The sequence below is a fragment of the Pleurodeles waltl genome, chromosome 7 (genome assembly GCF_031143425.1).
Source record: "Pleurodeles waltl isolate 20211129_DDA chromosome 7, aPleWal1.hap1.20221129, whole genome shotgun sequence".
Lineage (NCBI taxonomy): Eukaryota > Metazoa > Chordata > Amphibia > Caudata > Salamandridae > Pleurodeles > Pleurodeles waltl.
This window is the reverse complement of record NC_090446.1, coordinates 1477755796-1477777481: the sequence shown is the minus strand read 5'-3', so window position 1 is coordinate 1477777481 and position 21686 is coordinate 1477755796. Positions and strand designations below refer to the sequence as shown.

Genomic DNA, 21686 nt, shown 5'->3' with positions numbered 1-21686 from the left:
GCGGGCCTAAATAATGGCGCTAAGCCTGCTTAGCACCATTATTCAACGCGTGGGTCAGTGCAGGCGTTAGGGGACCTGTGGGCTAATTTCCATGGTGGAACTCCATTGAATGAGTCCACATGTGCCCTCCCCATGCCCCAGGGACACCCCCACCCACACCAGAGGGACAGCTGAGGATGGGGGACCCCATCCTAGGTAAGTAGAGGTAAGTAGAGGCTGGGGGACATGACTCCTGTCTTTACTAAGACAGGAGTCATGTCCATCGGGTTTTTGAATCAAAATAAATCACGCTAGTAAGGTCAGAGTCATTTTTTTACTCTAACCTGTCTAGCGCCATTCTTTGATGCACAACCTTCTGTGTTCCCTACGCCTCCCCCACCGGTTAGCGTAATTTATTTTGATGGTAATCGGGCCTTACCGCCAGCTAGCGTCATTCCTTAAATATGATGCCCGGCTGGCACTCTGGAATGGCGCTAGCCTACGGTAAACTTTTTCACGCAAATCAGCGTTAGCGCAGTTTTGCGTGAAAAAGTATAAATCAGGGCCTCAGTGCTTCACATGATGAGTGGCAAAGCAGTTTCTAGAGCTGTTCGTGGCCACTTAATTGTTGATGTAGCTCTAAGAGCCTTATTGACTGAAGATGTTTTTCCTCGGAATGAAGATGGTAGAAACCATAATCTCATTCAAGAATCATCAAACATGTTTGGCGACGTTATGTCACACAGAACATCATTGGAGGAATTGGAAACGGAGAATACTCTGTCTAAAGTACTTAACGCTATAGAGAAGAAGAGTTCTGAGCTACAGTCATTTCAAACATGTCAGCTGTGGCTAGAGTATCAGCGAATAATTACCAATATATGTAAGTTGATTGCCGCAGACATGACTGGTTCATGGTACCTGCATTTGCAAGCAATGCAGGAACATCTCCCTACTATAAAATCAATTTACCCGTACCTGAAGAATAGGCTCAAGTTGGATGCTACAAACCCTTCAGTTTAGAAAATGTTTAAGAAAGAGCTGTACATTGCAAGAAGAAGTAACATATTCTAGGCAGGACTTGGTGCCAACCTTGTGATTGAACAAGTCTTGATGTGTACCATTAAAAGCAGGGAAGGGCTGACATTTGGACGTAGACTGACAGAGATTCAAATGGCAATATGGCTGCTTTCTATGCCAGTGTGCCCCGCTCATAACCTATCTGTTAGACGTGGCATCCTCGGCGTGGTCGCCCCTAACATTATACCTCTACTTCCCAGGTCGTTGCTGTGTGCTGGACTCTGTTTTTGCTGTTTTTGTTACTCTGGGGACTTTACCGTTGCTAAAGTGCAAGTGCTTCCTCTGTGAAATTGTATGTGTAATTGGCTTTTCCATATTTGGCATATTTGATTTACTAGTAAGTCCCTAGTATAGTGCACTAAAGGTGACTAGGGCCGGTAAATCTAATGCTACTAGTGGGCCTGCAGCACTGATTGTGCCCCCCCACATAAGTAGCCCTGTAAACATAGCTCAGACCTGCCACTGCAGAGTCTGTGTGTGCGGTTTTAAACTGTCATTTGACCTGCCACATGTACCCACTTGCCAGGCCCAAACCTTCCCTTTTTGTACATGTCAGGCACCCCTAAGGTAGGCCTAGGTAGCCCTATAGGGCAGGGTGCAGTGTATGTTAAAGGTAGGACATGCACTTGAGTGGGTTTACATGTCCTAACAGTGAAATACTGCCAAATTTAGTTTTCACTGTTGCAAGGCCTATCTCTTTCATAGGTTAGCCTAAGGGGGCTGCCTTTAAATATCCTCAAAGTGTAGTTTCCCTTTGAGAGCATATAGAAATATGGAGTTTGGGGTCTCTGAACGCACACTTTTTAGATTGTTAGTTTGAAAATGCCACTTTTAGAAAGTAGGTATTTTCTTCCTTAAACCATTCTGTGACTCTGCCTGTTTGTGGATTCCCTGTCTGGGTCAAACTGACAGTTGGGCTGTTTGTTTAATCTCCTCAAGACAGTGACACAAAGGGAGATGGGGTGTAGCCTGGATATCCTGATGAGCCATGTGGGCTGGAGTGGAGAAAGAATACATTCTCCAACCCCCTGGTGTGTGTCTGGGGCCTGGCCCGGGCAAGGCAGGATCCTGTAAACAACAGAGACTTTCCTTTGAAGTTTGCCTACTTCAAAGGCAGGTAGGGGTATAAGTAGTGAACTCAAAACCCCAGAATTTTAGATCACTTCTGGAACCAAGAGGAACCTTTTGCAAAGAAGAAGAGCTGAAGAGCTGGGGAGGCGTACTGCCCCTTTGCCTGTGACTGGGCTTTGCTGGGTTGGCCTGCAGTTGCTGCTTCTGACTGAGAGAGGACAATGACTGGACTTTGTGGTATATTCCTACTTGAGAAAAATCTCCAAGGGCTTGGACTGAGCTTCCCCCCCTGTTCTGAAGTCTCAGGGCCATCAAAGATGTCCTCTGCCAGCACCTGGACTCTCTGCTGAGACTCCTGCCCTGCCAAGTGGTGCCTCATCCAGTCCCTGGGCCTTTGAAAGGAGAAGCTGATGGAAAATTAAGAAACCGACTTTGGACGAATCCGGACTAACTCCGTTGCCGAATCCTGTGACGCCGCCTGCAACTGAAGCTGTGGTCCTCGCTGGAGTGAGACGACCCCGCAGGCCCGACACCGCTGCAGCCTCGAGAAGTCCACGACTCCATGGAAGTCGCTGCACCATGTTGCGACCGCCTGATATCGACTCCGCTGGAGGTACACGGATCCAATGCTTCACACTGACGCCACCAGGACCCGACACATCTTCGTGATGCCTCCACTTCTTTTCTCCACAGCACCGGAACCGATCCAGCAACGCCGCGATCCCCGATTCCGTGCACCAGCTTATTTTCTAATTTTCACAAGGTACTGTACCCGGGGGTCTGTGTGACTCTGTGGCCGGCGCCATTGGCGTCGGATTGTTGGGAACGACTCTGTTACGACGCCATGATCTCATCTAATCAAAGCATTTGTGTTTCTAAGCATTATTTTTGTGTTTACTCTTAAAAAATTCATAACTTTACCTGTGTATGTTGGATACTTGTTGTTTTAGTCTTGTTTTGCTCAGTGTGTTGAGTCATTTTGTAGTGTTTTAACTGTATTACTGTGTGTGTTGGTACAAATACTTTACACATTGTCTCTGGGTTAAGCCTTTCTGCTCGTGCCAAGCTACCCAGGGGGTGAGCAGGGGTTAACCAGGTGTGTTTCTCCTTTGCACTGACTAGAGTGAGGGTCCTTGCTTGGACAGGGGGCAACCTGACTGCCAACCAAAGGCCCCATTTCTAACACTATCAATGCAAGTGTTTGATACGTTTCATTTGAAACTAGTGAACAACATAAGGACATTGGCAAAACAAGACAAATCAGAGACAATATAGATATCCAGAAGATCTATGATCAGCTGAAACCCATTTTGCCATTCCATTACGCCACATTTCTCACTAACATCATTATTGGAGTTACTGCTTCTGTAAATGTTAGCATACATATATTAAATTCCATTGGCAGTGGAATAGTCACCAAAATGAAGGAGAATCCAGTGTTCACATTCAAAGCTAAAAAGATCAGAGTCAAAATGCTAGGATCTGCTATTGATGTTACCAGTACTGCAGATGGTGATATTAAGATAGATTCAGCATTGTTGTTTCAAAGAATGATGACTGTCGCTACTTCCAGTGACATGAATCTTGCAGATCTCATGCATTATAAGCTTTATGCTTTCCCTTCTGCATTATTTGACTCTCGCAGTATGTTAAGAAATGGTGATAAGTCTCAATTAGCACATGCAATACTAAAGAATCCTGATGAGTTACAGACCGAGGTTGCTGAAATACAATCTATTGATCAGAATGTCATAGATAGAGGGTCAATATTGCAACACATTCCATGGTACAAACATTCCTACGCTAGTTTCATGCTTCAACACTATGGGGAATTCTCCATCCATTAAGGACATGACCCACAGAAGGGGACAGAAATCTCAGATGAGCTCAGCTGTAAAATTTACAAAAATTATGAAGCTTGCTGGCCAGAAAGATAAGTTCTTGTCAAATGACAAAAACACACAGCTAATCATTTTACTCATAGCCGAGAAGTTAAAGAAACATGGGTGTACGGTGCAACATGCTGTTGGAAATACGGATGTGGATAATGTTTGTGCTGCAATTGTGTCTCCCAAACATTCATCCACAACCATTATAAGGGAAGATACAGACTATTGTATCATGCAAAGAACTTTGGTTTCAAATTGTATTATCGTATATGAAATTCTCAGTATTCAGGCCTTGCTCTGCCCTGACATTTGCAAGTGCCTTCTATTTCTAAATGCTTATACATGTTGCAACACAACTTCCAGAATGTTTTCTATTGGAAAGGCCAAAGCATTCGTCATCTACTAAAGGAAAAGGAGCTCCAAGTAGTTGCAAACATTTTCTGTTCAGATTTCCAAAACGTTGACATTGAAAATGCTGGGAAAAAGGCCGTGTTAGTGTTATATGGATGAAGGGAAATAGATTCCATAAACATACTTTGTCGTCAAATGTTGTTAGAAAAAGGTAGTAAAATAATTATTTGTTACACCTGAACGATTGCAATCTACCGAATCTACATCAAAGTGGCACAGCTTTCGCCCCACTGCCAAATCAGAGCGTGGCATCAACCGAACAGAGGGGGTTATTCTAACTTTGGAGGAGGTGTTAATCCGTCCCAAAAGTGACGGAAAAGTGACGGATTTACCACCAGCCGTATTACGAGTCCATTATATCCTATGGAACTCGTAATACGGCTGGTGGTATATCCGTCACTTTACCGTCACTTTTGGGACGGATTAACACTCCTCCAAAGTTAGAATAACCCCCAGAGTCTCAATCTGGAGGAAAGGGGTTGGTATGAAGAAGATAATTCATTTTGGCTCACAATATGTGATTTGCCACCAGCTCCGGACTTGTTAGTGAATGTGATGCGTTGTGTCTGCATGACACACTGTGCAACCATGAGATGCGCTTGCAGAAAGGATGTGATGCCCTATTCTGCTGCTTTTGGAGAGTGCCGAGTCAGTGGCTGCAATAATTGTGTTACTAACAAATATGAAGACAGCGGAAGTGATGCAGATGATTGACTTTTGTTTTGGGTTATCATGTCCTTACATTTTGAGTTACCATGTTTTTGGGTTATCTGATGCAATTGGTTCTTCATGCTTCATTGTTTATGTTTTATGAAATAACTTACTACATGTATTATTGCTATTGACGTATTATTGACGTGATTTTTTTTTTTCCATTGAAACATACATTTTCCCTGGACAAAACCAAAAACAATCCATTATGGCATGGACGCCATTTTTAAATGTGATTTTCGGGGCTTTCCCGTAGCACGAGTTTGTCTGATTTTGGATATGTCAAACGTACCTATTCCTGAGTAGAAAAACATTTAAAACACTTCTGTTGCAATTTTGCCCAGGTTTGATGGTTATTTTTCATAGTTTGACTGGACTATTTAGGTCCAGTATTGTTTGGTCTATTTGGTATATTTTAGAAACCATACTTGTAAAATAACTCTTTAAGGGGCAAAGTCCTACTAGCCGGGCGGCCCATTCAACGTGTGACATCTTCAGCCAGCACATTGCACACTAGGATTTTTGAGGCTCTACTAATGTTCAGGGTTACACAAAAGGTGATCTATTATAACATTTGGTTGAATAAAAATTCCTGAACTGAGAGCTTCACTGACACGCTACCTGGCATGTGTGTGCAGGTCCTTCTTTGCAAAATCCTTCTTTTTGCTTTTTAGGTGCTACATTTTTTCTGCAACTGTCACTTTGATCACTGGTTTCTTATTTCTTGGCATTTGACAAAGTAGTTGTCTGACCTTGTGCCACGTTGTTTGAAAGTGTACGTGTTTAGCCTTGATTATTAGATTCAGTCCATTGTAAAAGCGAACTATATTATCTTAAAGGGCAGCTACTAGCTGGATAAAATGAACAAACGTAAAGATGAAAGATGCCAGTTTCAGGTTCCACTGCACCCATAAGTCTTAGCAAAGTCCCGCCTCATACAACCCACAAAGTAAAACCCAAATGAAATAAAACAGTTTAAAACAAAAACAGTTTTCTTAGTGGAGTGGGAGCACTCTAGCAGCAAGATATTATTTTTCCTGGAGCACCTTACATTATTTTATCATTTCTGGCTAGGTTACCTTATGTGGATATTATAATCGCTTGTGGGATTCGGATGGGCAGGTCATTTTTAGAGATAAAGAGGCCAGTCAGGTGCCTGTGAATGATATTTCTCAGTTTAGTGAAAGGTCTGGACTCCTTAGTACTATTAAATATTCAAAGTCTTCTTCTTTACCCTCAGTATGTAAAACAGAGGTCTGTAAAATACTCTATTATTTGAGCGAAGCTTGTTCAAATTGTGTTGTAGAAAGTATCATTTTTTTCTCCATGTCCTGCTCTTCTCAGTGGCTCCCAGCAGAAAGTGATGACGGGCCCCCGAGTCTCGCATATCTCTCAGGTATTCATTGGCCATGGACTGAAAAGGGCCCCCCTGAAGGATTGGGGGCCCTCAGAAGAATGTGCTCCCCCGCACTGCAGGGGCATGTGTTACTTTCCAGGCTCTTCTGCAATTCCCTGTGACATGGCAATTACTTGTCTATGCATTCGTTTGTTCATACTAAGGCCCAAATTTAAGAAACGTGGTGCTGCATATAATGCAACACCACTTTTCTTGCGCCCCTTAGTGCCCCACTAACACCACCGTATTAAACATATGGCACACCATGGCGCAGGTTAGGGACAATAGAGTCATAATTTTTTACGCTATTTTTGTACTTTGCAGGATTAGTGCCAAAAATGTTGACAGGCACATAGGGGCAAAAAATTGTGCAGTGAAATCTCAGAGATTCCGCTGTGCCATCTTTGTGGTTCCCCTAATGGGGGAATGCCCCCCTTACATATAATGTACCTGGCACAGGCATGTTGTGACACAAGGGGATGGAAAGTGGTGCAGCGAATTTGGCCTCTTTGAGCCTCGTCAGCGTCATAAAGAAGCATTGCTATGAAATAGGTCTCGCATTTCAGAGAGTTAGTGCTACTGGCTTTGTAAATAATAATGTTTTTACCTGTGTGTTTTGTTTAGTAGTGTAGTGAATGTCTGTGGTGTGTAGTGGAATGATGTGAGTTTTTTGGGAATTGTTAGTTGTTTATTTGTGTGATCTGGAGTTGATCTTTTAAAAAGCAATAAAAACATCAACATCGCGCATTTAACATTCAATTATTTATCTGCTCTGGAGCAGGCTAATAGATCTACAGATGACCACCCAGGTACAGCAGCTCTTTCTTCCCTTTCTATGAAAGGGAACGTTTAAAGGCTACATAGCCCCTCTTCTGCCTCCTGAACTTCCTGTTTACTACCAAGCACCAAAGCATGGGCTGATGAGAGAACAAGGAGGGAAGGGAGGATTGTACGGAATGGAACAAGGAAGGAAGAATCAGAATAATGAAGATTACTGGTAATCTGAGCATTACATCCTCATCTTCCGTTCCTCATCCAATTCCTAACTAGATGGAGGAATGCCAAAGCAAAGACCTCTTAAAGCAGCCCCCCCAAGGGACCACAAGGAACACAGCAAAAACTGCACGTATACTTCTTTATTAATCATGCAAAAGAGCAGAACAAAGAAGCAGCCCCCAAGAAACTCTCAAAGGACAGAAACAGTAGCATCCGAGGGAGCAAAGGGCAATAACAAAACACAGTCTAAGAAGAAGAACTAGCAGACATCAAGATTCTAGAACCAAAAGACAACTCAGTAGCCATGTGCCACATGAAACCTGTAGTGGGAAACAAAGGTGGATGAAGAGGACAACATGGAGGCCCTGCAGATGTCCTTGAGGGAAACATCAGACCATTCCACCAAAGAAGCAGCCATACCCCTACTACAATGGGCTTTAATCCCACTCAAGGGTCTGATAAGCAGAAACAATTACTGTCTTCACCCCACAAGACAAAGAAGAGGAAGACCCTACCTGACAGGGCCAAAATTGAGAAAAAGACTACCAGAGTGTTGAAACTCTGAAGCGTTGAAAAGATAAATCTTCAGCGCATGAACCACATCCAATAAAGACAAAGAGGGATCAGGGTTAAAAGCATTCTGCTGTAACCCTAGAAGAACGATCTGTTTACGGTGAAAGGATAAATTTATCATCAGTAGGAACTTAGGATCAAGAGAAAGAATGACTCTTTCATCCAAAACGTGTAGGTAGGGATGGCAACAAACCAGGTTATTCAGTTCCCCCAAACGCCTGGTTATAGTAACAGTAACCAAAAAAAAACATTTCAATGTAATGAATTTAAGAGACACTGACTCCAAAGGCTCATACAGAGAGGACTTCAAATGAGAAAGGCCATCACTTTCTGCTGTGAGTTGGCCTGAATAAGAAGATCATCAAGCTATGGATGGACCACTATACACCGAGAATGAAGAAGGCCCATCACCGAAGCAAAGACCTTAGTGAAAGTTTGGGGGAAGGTCTTCAGTCTGAACTGGAGCACCTGGATTGCCAGTGCTGGGACCCCACGGCAAAACTGAGAATACGCTGGGAGGCAGGAGCCACCGGAATATGGCAATATGCATCTTGAAGATCAAACTTGAATAGGCAATCTCCCAGAGAAATCAGAGGAATCACCTGCTATAAGGTGTTTATCTTGAAGTGTAGTGTCAGACGAAAGCTGTTCAGAAAATGCAGGTATATGGTCATCCAATAATCCCCCATACTTTCCTGGCCAGGAACAAACAAGAATAACAACTGCAAGCCCTCTCCTTAGAAGAAACTTCGATGAGGGCCTGCTTCCTTATTAGAGAAGTGATATTATCTGGTAAAAATGTGCCACACTGGCCCTGTCTGTATTAATTATTATGTGCCCAATGATATCTGTGCATATATGTGTATGTGTGTGTTGTTTGTTCATTTGCATCCAGAAATCTCTATGTATGTGTGGGCATACTTGCAAGTTTGTGTGTGTGTGTTAGACCTGGCCCTTTTTGCAGGGTCATTTCTAAACTTTTTGCTTCTTTTCTCCTTTTTTTTACCTGTTTCTGTCTGCTTTAGGATGCTGGACACTTTACCACTGCTAAACACTGCTAAAGTGCATTTGCCTTCTGTCTAAATTGTATTGGTGATTGGTTATCCATGATTGGCAAGTCCCCAGTAAAATGCACCAGAGGTGCCCAGGTCCTGTAAATCAAATGCTAGTAGTGGGCCTGCAACACTGATTGTGCCACCCACATCAGTCGCCCTGTAAACATGTCTCAGCCCTGCCACTGCAGTGTCTGTGTGTGCAGTTTTGCACTGTCAGTTCAACCTGTACCCACTTGCACGGCCCAAACCTCCCCTTTTACTACATGTAAGTCACCCCCAAGGTAGGCCTAGCTAGCCCATGAGCAGGGTGCCGTGGATTTAGAAAGTAGGACACGTACTGCTGTAGTTTACATGTCCTGATAGTGAAATACTGGAAATTAGTTTTTCACTATTGCAAGGCCTATCTCTTCCATAGGTTAACATAGGGGACAGCCTTTGAATATCTTTTAAATGTAGTTTACCATTGGGAGAAGATAGAGATGTGGAGTTTGGGGTCTCTGAACTCACAATTTTAAAATACATCTTTTGGGAGAGTTGGTTCTAAACTGATCCCATGTAGTTAGGAATGGAGCGAGGAAGGAAGAATTGGAGTAATGAAGATTACCGGTAAGAAATCTGAACAAATTATAATGTTTACACATAGTCGTTTGTTACCACTTTTGAACCAACTCCTCCTGATTATGCCCAGTAGGAACCATGACCTTGCACCAGGACAATTTTAATCCCCAGGCCCCTCCCCCTCACTGCTATACTTTGACAATGCTAGCTACAGCCGCTTGCCAACCAGAGCCCCGAGCTAGCTGCCTGCTGTCTCATACCTACAATGGACTAGAAAACACAGCATAAAACTGCTAATTTCCAGTCTTCTTTAATCAACTATGTCTGCACTCTGTAATAAACACATTTCACAAGTCAGAAGGAGGCAATCTGGCACTAATCTTGGCTTCTACATTATGTGCTCCATAGTGTTCCCCATCGTGTCAGAAGGTCTTTCAAGAGATCCCTCTTCTTGCCACTGTGTGCCATCTCTGTGTAGTGCACTGTCAATGAGTCACCTCACAAACCCTTTGCCTCTGTGCAGGTGCAGAGGCAGATCATTCCTTCACTTGCATGGAGCCCCACATCAATGCGAATGTGAGAACATCCCCATGAGATCGTGCTGTCACTACATGTGCTCTGGGTGAGCTGTATTACAGAAGGGACCACAGGTGCTTGTGCGGCCCCTTCTGGAATCTGGTGCCTTTTGAAGACACCTGGACTGGCATCTCTGATTGCCAGTATGCTTGCCAAGTCGGGGTAAAGTCTGGAAGCCCTGCTGAATATCTGCCAAGAGACATGGCCCCAGAAGTCCTTTTAAGTGAACCAGGCTCCTGTGAAGGAAGGAAGAAAGACAGAAGTTCCTTTAAACAGTAGAAATGGCCCCTGTCCATTTCCTGATTAATTTGTTTCCTGAGGTGTGCTGTAGACAGTGTTGTGGACTAGATAGGTGGGGAAGGACCGCCTGCTTGGTGTTTTTGTCTAACACCCCTCTGTCAGGAAATTTCCAGTTCCACAGACCTACCTGCTAAATCTGCCGAGCAAAGACATGTTGCCACAGTGATGGCATCCCTTAAGTTTGCAGGTGCCTAGAAGAATAACCTGGAAACCAGTGACCTCGAGGCAGGAACTGTGTCGTGAGTATTAAATTGACAAGCATGAAGCCTAGTGTAAGGGCTCTGAGTATTAGCTCCAACCCCATCCACAAACTCCCGTGGAAGCCATGTCCTTCTGTCCTGGCAATGGATGTAGACTGGCGTAGTGAAAAAAAAAGTAAAACATCAGTACGTTCATTTGCCTTTGTGTATCTTCGTGTATACTTAGGCGTGCAAACATGGAACTCACAAAAATGTGTGGCGGGCTTGAAATGACAAAGGTGTTGGAATGGTTTTATTGCATAGTTTGGCATTGTGTGGCATGCAAGCAGGATGTGGCTGTCAGGATGTGCATGGGACATTTTCAACTGTTGGTAGCATAGGGTGTGTTTCAGAGGGATATGTGAAGGAAGATATCAAGTGTGTTATCCTTGTGCATTGGGCCTGCATAAGCCCCCATCGACATAGATAATTTCTAGAACTGTCAAGTAGGTGCTGGGGTTGTATCAAGGGTGACTGCGACCTGTTCCTTGTTCTGTGACTGCCTGGCAGATGGAATAGGAGGCTCACTGTTGCACGTTCGGCTCAAGTCATCTTTAAGTTGTCTCTTGCTCTCCTCCCATGAAACAGGCATTATCCAGTTGTGTTTCTTAGTGCTCCCTAAACTAGGTTGGCACAGCGTCACTCCGCACTGTTGGAGCAAGGGGGGAGATTTTGCTGTGGATATGGAGCTGTTGCACCTGGGTGGTCAGTGGCATACTTTAGGTATCTAAATACTGGGAAAGATGTGCCACACTGGCCCTGTTCAAATGACAATCTGAATTAATTATTATGTGCCCAATGACATCAGTGCATATATGTGTGCGTGTTGTTTGTTCATTTGTGTCTGGAAATGTCTATACATGTGTGTGAATACTTGCGGGTTTGTGTGTGTGCTGGACCTGGCCCTTTTGCCACGGTCATCCTCAAACTTTTTGCCTCCATCTTCCTATTTTCTCTGACCTGTTTCTGTTCGCCTTAGTACTCTGGGCACTTTACCACTGCTAACCGGTGCTAAAGTGCATGTGCTCTCTATCTAAATTTCATTGGTGATTGGTTATCCATGATTGGCATTTTTGATGTACTGGTAAGTCCCTAGCAAAATGCACCAGAGGTGACAAGGGCCTGTAAATCAAATGACTAGTGGGCCTGCAGCACTGATTGTGCCACCCACATCAGTAGCCCTGTAAACATGTCTCAGACCTGCACTGCAGTTTCTGTGTGTGCAATTTTGCACTGCCAGTTCGACCTCCCTATTGTATGTAAGTCACCCATAAGGTAGGCCCTAGATAGCTCCATGGGCAGGATGTAGTGTATTTAAAAGGTACGACATGTACTGTTGTGGTTTACATGTCCTGATAGTGAAATACTGGCAAATTAGTTTTTCACTATTGCAAGGCATATCTCTCCTGTAGGTTAACAGGGAGGACTGCCTTTAAATATCTTTTAAGTGAAGTTTACCATTTTGAGTAGATAGAGATGTAGAATTTGGGTTCTCTGAACTCACAATTTAAAAATACATCTTTTGGGAGAGTTGGTTTTTAGATTGTGTGTTTGAAAATGCTACTTTTAGAAAGTGGGCATGTTCTTGCTTAACCATTCTGTGCCTCTGCCTGGCTGCTGAATACACGTCTGGGTCAGACTGACAGTTGGGCTGTTTGTGAATTCACTCTAGACCAGAGGTCTTCAAACCTTTTGATGCCAGGACCCCCTCTTCAAAATGTTTAGGTGTAAGAACTCCCTACTGATAAAAATGTCTAGAACCTGGTACTCCTCATCATCAACAATAATAAACGTCCCCATTTCCCACAGCAAATCAATTTTGCTGTGAGGAAATAATATTAAACGGTGTTTAGCAAATCAAAGGTCAGTGAGTGTGGGGGCGTGGTCAAGGGTGTGGCTAAAAACAAAGGTCCTCATTTATGAGGAATTGACGTGGGGCAGCGCCGCAAGTCTTCTTCCTACACTGCCCCACGCCAATACAAAAGAGCAGGAATCGACCGTATTTATGAAATACAGTGCATATCTGTCCTTTCCCCCTGCGCTGGTGCACAATTGCTGCCTAGTGCCAACATAGGCAGGATTGTATTTGTGCAGGACGGGGCACCTTCCTGCACAAAAACAATCTAGAGAGGCATTGTACCTCTTTCTATATCTGCAGCAGAATGCAACACACAGGAAAAAAAACAAGGAGCAATTAAAACATTTCTCATCATTATGCCTGCTCTGGGGAGGCATAAGGTTTTGGCACTGCTCCAGTTTACGTGATTCTGTAAATCTGGGGCACCGTCAAAATCCAACTGTGTTGCATGGGAACACCCACCACTACTCCCATGGAACGCCTCCTTGACTCAAAGTTAGGCAATGCAGTGGCTTGCACTGCTTTGCCTTATTCCATATCTACAAGGCCATTCAAAGCCACTCAGGGTGGCTTTGCGTCACCTCATAGGTATGATTGAGAGGCTTGTGTTGCTGGAGCATCAAAAAAAGTGATGCTCCAGCAGCGCAAGCCTCTCATAAATAAATCCAAAATATTCTCTACGTTTTTAAAAAATCTTTCACCATCAGGTAGCTACATATAAAATAACAGCCAGCTGAAATGAAAAATAAATAAAAGAAAGTTGTTACTCATTGGGAAATGCACCTTAGTGCATTTTTTAAACCTCTATTAGTTAATGCACTGCAGAGGTCTGCGTGTAACCAGAGAGCGACCGAACTAAATCTTGGTTAGTGCAGTTAAGAATAGTGACTTGTGTATTTTTAGTGCCATGAGGTCACAGCCTGTGACAGAAAGCACTGTGAATATGTAAGGTATTATTTTATACTTGCATTACACATAGTATAAGATAGGCCACTACAAAAAAGTTTAAGATAAAACTGTGCTTCCAAAATGTAGATTTAAGTAATATCAGAGCATATGCAATACTTTTTTTTTAATAGCTGTCCCTTCAACACCTCCAGGTGAAGTAAGCGCTGGGGAAATACAATTACAATTAAAAGCACTTACTTCACAGCACAGATGTTAACTCTTGGCACTACCCCTAAAAAAAAAAAAAAGAAGTTGATCCTCACAAAGCTTTGAGTGATTCGATAATTTAAAGCTGCTCCTAAGCACCCTTTACATTTGCAGATTAGCTCGTAGAACACATTTGCATTTCATTCAGAAAGCAGACGCCCTGGGATGAAGGTCTCCTTAGCTATCTGTGCGGCTTTCACAGCACAAGAGACTCAAATTAAAGTTCAGCTGAGGCATTTTAAGGATCGGCTGGGGGAATGCGTGACCCCCTTTCCAGGACTCCACAGCCCCTCTGGGGGTCGTGATCCTCAGATTGAACACCTCTGCTCCAGACAGAGACACAAAGGGAGCTGAGGTGTGTCCTGCATATCCTGATGGGTCTTCCTGGTCCAGAGGGGAAGAGAGGAGCTGACATCTGCGCTTGAAAGTGCTATGCCTGTCCTCACACAATGCAGTCTCCAACCCCTTGGAGTGTGTCTGGAGTCAGGCCTGGAAAAGGCAGGATCTTGTGAACAGCAGAGACTTTCCTTTGAAGTTTGCCTACTTCAAGGGCAGAAATGAGTATACGTATTGGACTGCTGACCCCACAACTTTAAATTACTTCTGGATAAGGAGGAACCTCTGCCAAGGAGAAGCGCTTGATGTTTGAGGAGGACCTGCCACTCTGCCTATTGCTTTGCTGTGGTGGCCTGTTGCTGCTGCTTCTGACTGGAGAGGGAAAGGACTGGACTTTGCTTTCTAAAAACCTATGTGTGAAGTTTCTCCAAGGACTTGGACTGAGTTTACCCCCTGTTCTGAAGTCTCAGGGATATGAAAGACTTTATCTCCCGCTAAAAGTCCTGACTTGCTAAATGGTGCCAAAGCCACTCCCTGGGCCCAAAGAAGTGGAAGCTGGTAACCTGTGAGGGAAAATCAACGCACCACTATGTGTGCGTCAGAAAATTCGATGCAGCGCCTGTCCCGAGGCTGAAATTTGGACACAGCCTGCCTCGCAGCTGGAGAATTGACGCAGGGCCTGTTCTCAACGCAGGCCCTTCATACTGTGTGTTTGAATTTTCCATGCATCGACCCTGGGCATGAAAATCTTCAACATCACTGCACAGGTCTGAGGCTTCTTGTCTGGAAATCAATGCATCCCTTTCCTGTGAGGAAAGAATGGACGCACGGCCTCATTTGCCAGTAAGGAATCAATGCATCACTTGCTTTTCCGATGCACGCTCGCCCATACAGCTCTGGTGTGGAGTCCTTAAGTGGTGTTTTCACTGTGTTACAGTTTGTGTTTGTACAAATACTTTACACATTGTCTGTGAGATAAGTCTGACTGCTTGTGCCAAGCTACCAAGGGAGTAAGCAGGGGTTAAATGGGCTCCGTATCTCACTTACCCTGACTAGAGTGAGGCTCCCTACTTGGACAGGATGTAAACTGACTGCCAACTAGGGACCTCATTTCTAACAGTGTGTGTGTGTGTGTGTGTGTGTGTGCGCGCACATACATGTTTATGTGGTAACATTTGTGTGTGTGTTTTAATGTTTGTGTACTTCTGTGTGTGTGCGTGTTTGTGTGTGAACGTGTGTGTGCATTTGTGTGGACATACATGTGGATGTATGTGTCTGTACATGTGAAAAGGTGTGATGTGTACTCAGCCTATAAGACAGAGTACATGGTATTTAAAAGTAGGACTTGTAGAAATTTAAAGTTACCATGTCTTTACAGTTACTAGTACTCAAAGGCTATTTTCAACATAAGAAGGCTTGCAGCCCATAGCGGAACATTTGAAGATGAGATTAAATATTATTTCTGCTTTCTCTTGGGAGGGATCAGCTAGAAAAATTATTAAACAACTATTTTTCATATTTCTGAAAAGTCACACTCAATGGTTAAGTAAATCTTTCATAAATATTAGGGAATTTTTTTTTAGAAATTACCTTGTCCCTGCCTGAATCTCCTGTAGGCTAATTCACATTACCCTGTGAGCAGCTGTCCTTGCAAGTGGTTCAACTTTATGACGTGTAAAAAGTGCTCTCAGAGCTGGGACAAAGGCCTGGTTGTGGGGATGTGTATTGACCAGTTTGGGTGGACGCAGGAACTTAGGATACTTACAAGAGGTGCCCACATGTTAGCTGACACCTGGGAATGCCTTTTGGTTTGCCCTCCCAGTCAGCCAAGCACCAATCCCACTTGGGAGAGCTGCCCCTAGAGCTGGGTTGGAATGATTACAGAAGAGGGGCTGCTCATTAACCTGGCCAAACTGCTCAATGGGCATACAGGCTCTGCACAAATGAAAGAGAGTTTCCTCATCTTCGATTTTGAGAGCGAATGGGACTGTAGTATTGTCTGCAGCAGGGCAAACAGAAACTGCAGCAAAAGTGCCTAGAATTACTCCTGGAAATCATTACCCTATTATCAGGGGTGTAGAATTTTATAAAATATCTACATATCCATGGGACAGGTTACTTCAGAAACCTTCTTGTCGTGCTAAAAAATCCACTTGTCCCTTTGGTGCCATGTAATGCAGTGACAAATTATGGCAGTAATCTCATTATATCAGAGCTCTGATAATAGACTATCTGACTATGCCAGCAGTCATACTATAGTAGGGCTTGAATACTAGCAATTTCCTTATTTTGGCACCTTTCAGCAGATTTATATCCTGAGTCTGGAGATAGGGGTAAGCAATAGTTCTAGGGTACGAATGCCCTTTTGAGTCTGTGCAATCCTACTAAATTGCATGTCTTTGGACTTTTCACCAGCTATTCTCTGATCTTTTCCCACACAGAGAAAGGTTGGAAATGTACTCCTGACAAGGGCAGAAGTAAAACTTTCTCCAGGGTTGGAAAAAGTGGTGGGTGGGAACCTGTAAACACTCAACAGATTTTCGCCTGCGCAAATCCACACATGCATATTTGCTCGGGCTAAAATACAGTTCACAAATGTTTTCTAGGAGTATGAGTTTCTGGCTTATTTCGGTAAATTATTGTGAATTCACGAAAGTCAAAAATCTACACTAATACAAGGACATATATTGTGTGCATTTTTGTGAATTTCTTTATTTATGCTCCTAATTGATTATCCAAGGCTGTTTGATTGTATTAAAAGTCTAGCTCTCTCTCCGTTTATCATTGGCTTCACTGTGAGTGACAGCATTCTATTCTTTCACAAGGAGCATATTGACTCATCTGGTAGCTTTGTTCAGTGCCCTGAACTACAGTGGCAAGGTGTGCTTTTTGAGACCAAAGATATTTTAGCTTTTTGCCAATTTTTGTTATGATGGTAAGGGTCTAGCAGCTTGCACAACAATAAAGTTTTTAAAAAACTATGTTAAAACAAGACACACAATGACAAAACCAAAAGGCTGATCATCAATGTCAGACCTATTGGCTTTGCCAATGCTTGTTTATCTTCATGTTTCCCATAATCTTGTTGGAACTGGGTACATTGATTTTACCATTATGATTTTTTTAAATACTAGCATGCATCAACACATTTTACTGAATGATGCTTCAAAGAAATTGTACCTACATTTCACAGTAGTTTAGCAAAACGTTTATTTTTCTTTTCTACTTATATTTTTCTTGTGAACATTTTATTTGAAAGCAAAGAATCACCAATCTTTCCTTTAAGCTTCTGCCATTATTTGCATCAAACCAGAGAGCAAACTAGAAGTATTATATGTATCCTCAAATTGTTAAACTTTGGAATTGTGTGTGCACATTTTTATACTGTAACCACTGTCAATAGTGCTGTCCGAGCTTACAGCATTTCTATAAAGTGCTCACCCTAATAATAAAGACTTTGCATTAATGAACCATAGACACAAGTTCAAACAGCATTAACATATGGACACAAATGTTACCTTAAATGCTGACAATACCCTTCACTGATCCATAATGTCATACTGTAAACTGGCAGCCAAGGGGTTTGTGCATACAGGGTTGGGTCTACTTGTCCCAGGGACAAAATAAACATGCACACTTGTTGCTCTTGGCCCCCAAAAATATGTCCTGGGCGTCGGGCTATAGGAATTGCAAACCCCTGCCTATTGGTAAGAAGGGGGAAGGAGTCAGCCCCACCCAGTAGATAGTGCCAGACATAAATATTACATTATGTAGAAGATCAGAAGAGGACTGGACTTGGTGTTTGTGACTTGGGAGTAGCCTAAAGGAATGGACCTGCTCCCTCTTGTACTCAGCACAAATAAATGGATTCCAAGGGTCAGTTGGCTGACCTCCTGCATAGCCACAGGGAGACATCAGCTGCAATGAGCTTATATCTGGAAGAACCAATCTGACCACTGGCAAACAGACCTAGACTGGACCCTGCTGTTGGCCTCTGTCTGACACTCCACTGAGTTCCTGGGGGCCTTAGAAGTGTACTCCAGTGTTTTTTGGGGCTTAAAACACTAAGGGCATGATTTAGATATTGGCAGATGAGCTACTCCATCACAAGTGTGCAAGCAAAGGAACTGAAGCTGAACAAGCAGTCCAAGAAGGAGAATTATCACATTGCCCTCAGAGCCTGGAGGATGTCCATCAGCTACAGTGCAACTGAGAGGAAAATGAGGGTGAGACTGAGAAGTAATATTAGGAAGATATTGAGGAAGCCCTAGTGTGAGGGGCACTGCATTGTCAGGGAGAAGTATGTTATTCCACAGTTTGTTCCCATCAGGGTTGGAGGACCAACAACTGGAGTGGGCCTTGTAGTTGCAACTGGCTACCATTGCTCTGAAGGAGACAAAATGCTCTTAACAGCTGAGAAAAAGAAGACAACTGCAGCCACAGCCCTTGCACTGGAGGAGAAAAGGTTAACTGAGGCCTTGGAAGAGAAGAAGGCCCTGCTGGCCTATCAGAAGAGTCCATGCAATATGGACTTGAGGTTACAAAGGTCCTCTAAGTCCATTGATGGCAGGTGGCAGTGACACGGAAGTGTGAACGAAAGATAAATGTCACATCCCAAAAGACCATGTGCCTATTTATGTGGTGGGGGTTGGCATGGATAAGTGGTTTGCAGCTTGGGAGGGAAGTGATCCTAGGTATTCAAAGAGTCTCAGAGGGAGATGGGGAGTTACCTTGTGAGAGCACAGGCCCATTGTTGGGAGGGATACATTATTGACCCTAGATGCCACTTACCAGGCTAGTTACGGCTCCAAGAAAGAGGCCCTCAACTGAAAGCGTGGTTTGGTCACAGAGAAGTATAGGCTGAAGTTCAGTGATAGCCAGATACAGGCATGCCAATTTTAGGTGGATTTTGTAGACTCTTCTAGTAAGGCAGTGTAAGGTTGAGTAAAAAGCAGTAACGTAAAGAGTTATGATGGGCTGTATAAGTTGTTAATGAAGGAGCACATCTTGAGTAATTGCTTTACAGAGATACACTAGCACCTGATAGACTCCACCTCTCTATGCCTAGATCATACTGAAAGAAGCTGACCTCTGGTTCAGCAACTCCAAGCTCACTATTCCTAGTGTACATAGGAAAGAAGCTGGCTTCTGGCTCAGGACCAGGGAGTCCCAAAAAAGGTACCTGAGACAGACCATAAAAGGGTGGTTCATGTTCCTCTCCACAGACGGGAAAAGGGCCGGATCATGTATAGAAGTTCCCCAAAGTGCCCCAAGAGAGTTTTAAGGGGAGGGATTCCCAGACCACATCTGAACAAAAGAAGAGGAGTTTTGGTGGAAAGAAGCCAATTGTGCCCTGTCACTCGGCCCTGTGTATGAATGTGTACATAAAAAGTCTTTGAACAGTGCACCTATATGTATTGTGTATAAAAGTCGGGAGACTGTACACTGGACCGGCCGAGTCTCCCAGCCCCCATATTGATCATAGCAATACAACTACAGCTCTCTCCAGTAACTAATGGTCAATCTGAACACTCTGTGGATTGATATAGAGACAGCAAAGAGACATCCTAAACTGTATGGTGGGTGGGGTTACTGATGTTGTCTTGGAATGTTGCTAGGGCTATTGATTGACATGCCTTTCCGTGCTTCAAAATAGATTTTTTTGTTACTGGGAATCCTGAGGAATGGACCCATGCTTTAAGCAAGATATTTGCCAGTTCTCTTCCTGCACTCAAGCACTACCAAAAGCAATCCGTGGGATGTGTCTGATTCATTGCTTATCACATTCACTGTAAATACTCAATTACAATCTGCTATCTTGGACTTCAGGAGGCACCTGTTTTATATTAGATTTTCCCTAATCATTATAATGCCAGTGAAGCAAGAGATCGGTCTTCAAGCCGCCTGGAAGACTTCTCCAGTCTTTGGTTTCCTCAGTCAAACTCTGGGTAAATTCCTCTGCTTCAACTTTAAAGAGTCTAAATTAGGATCCTCAACCCCTCGCAAGCATGACGCTATTGACTTGAGCCATGTGCAAACTGTGCAAGAACGCATGGCTAAGAGAGGTACTGAGGGCCATACATCTGCATATCTGTGCAAACAAAAGATCTAGTTGAGAGATTGAAATAGCACCCACCGCCATGGGAAAACTTTTTGGGGAGTGCCAGGACTGAGAGGGGACTGGAAGATTACATTTCTCCTTAGGTATGCGAAGGCTTTTCCTGTTCAGGTTGTGGGTGCTTCTCATGGCATGGAAACCACATTTGAAGGGCTGCATCTACCCTTCTGTTATAAATGCAATAAACTATCAATGTGAAGACTCTGAGCTGCTGGTTTTGTCCCTTATGCCTTGTTAGGAAGGGTGTAGATAAAACCAATTGTAAAAAGAAAAAGAAATAAGGATAGTGAGGTTAAATATAATCATATGAATAAGGTTAAAGTCCCCTATTGAAACAAGGATTGCCAGGTTGCTATATTTTTACTGGAGACATAAGGAAAATAACATTGCACTTTAAATAAGCATATTGTAATTACAGCTGTTTTTCAATTTGTCAGTAGTTATTGCTCCTCTGACAACTGATTCATTGGACCACAATTTTATATTTTAATATTTTATAAGGATCACCGATTGGGTTGAGCCTATACTTCATGATCACAGTGTCTTCCCATGACCTTCACCAACAAAAGGCAGAATAATAGATCTTGCCTCACCTCCACCAGTCAAGGTCACACATTCAAACCGCGAGCAGGCTTTCCAGAGCCCCATGAACTCGTATCCATTGCGCTGATTGGTGGAGATCCAATGGTTTGACGACAAAGCAATGATGATGAAGAGGACGCTGAAGCAGAGTGTCAGCAGAGTTGCTAACTTCAGGTGCAAGTTCATCTTCAATCACCACCGTCTTTGTTCCTGAGCTATCCAACTTGCTGATCTAGGAGAAAAGAGATGGGGACAAGAGGAAACATCCTTACATGCTATGCAGGTATGCTACTGAACTTATGTGTTCTTACACACCATGTGACATGCTTTGGATTGTTCTTTTATTTTCAGTCTCCTCCAAACACATTTCCAGTGACCAGATTATCCGACGCCACCTGGGATGTCATCTAATCAAATAAAGAGGGTTTCTGGTATTTGGAAAACATTGGCAAAGTCAATAGGTCTAAGCTAATGCGCTACTGCAACATTAGCACATTAGAACAAAAACATGGCAGGTCTCCAGCAGAGAGGACAGAGAAAATTATAGTTGTAAAGTAGTCGTTGGATGCAAGCGTTCAACTGGAGCTTGAAGGACAGATCCAAACAGCCAGCAGTATGGCAGGAGATAAATACTTCACTTGATGTGAACCAAGACATGACTTACAAAGTCTCAGATCAATGGGTGAAGGAGGCTGGTTGAAGAAAGCCAATGGGTGAGAGGGGCGTATCTGAAGCCTGCTCCATGTATATTGTTAGCGTTAGGTCTGCCTAAAATGTATTGTGTTGAAACCAAATACCCCAAA

General features: G+C 43.5%; 1 protein-coding gene across 1 annotated transcript in view; it reads right to left on the bottom strand.

Moving 5' to 3' along the window:
- Positions 1-21686, bottom strand: part of LOC138246539 (p53 apoptosis effector related to PMP-22-like) — a 51604-nt gene that overhangs the window by 10425 nt on the left and 19493 nt on the right. The window contains exon 2 of the mRNA XM_069201202.1: positions 20895-21115. Within this exon, the coding sequence (XP_069057303.1) occupies positions 20895-21069 (175 nt within the window). The 5' untranslated portion in view covers positions 21070-21115. The remainder of the gene's footprint in view (positions 1-20894; positions 21116-21686) is intronic.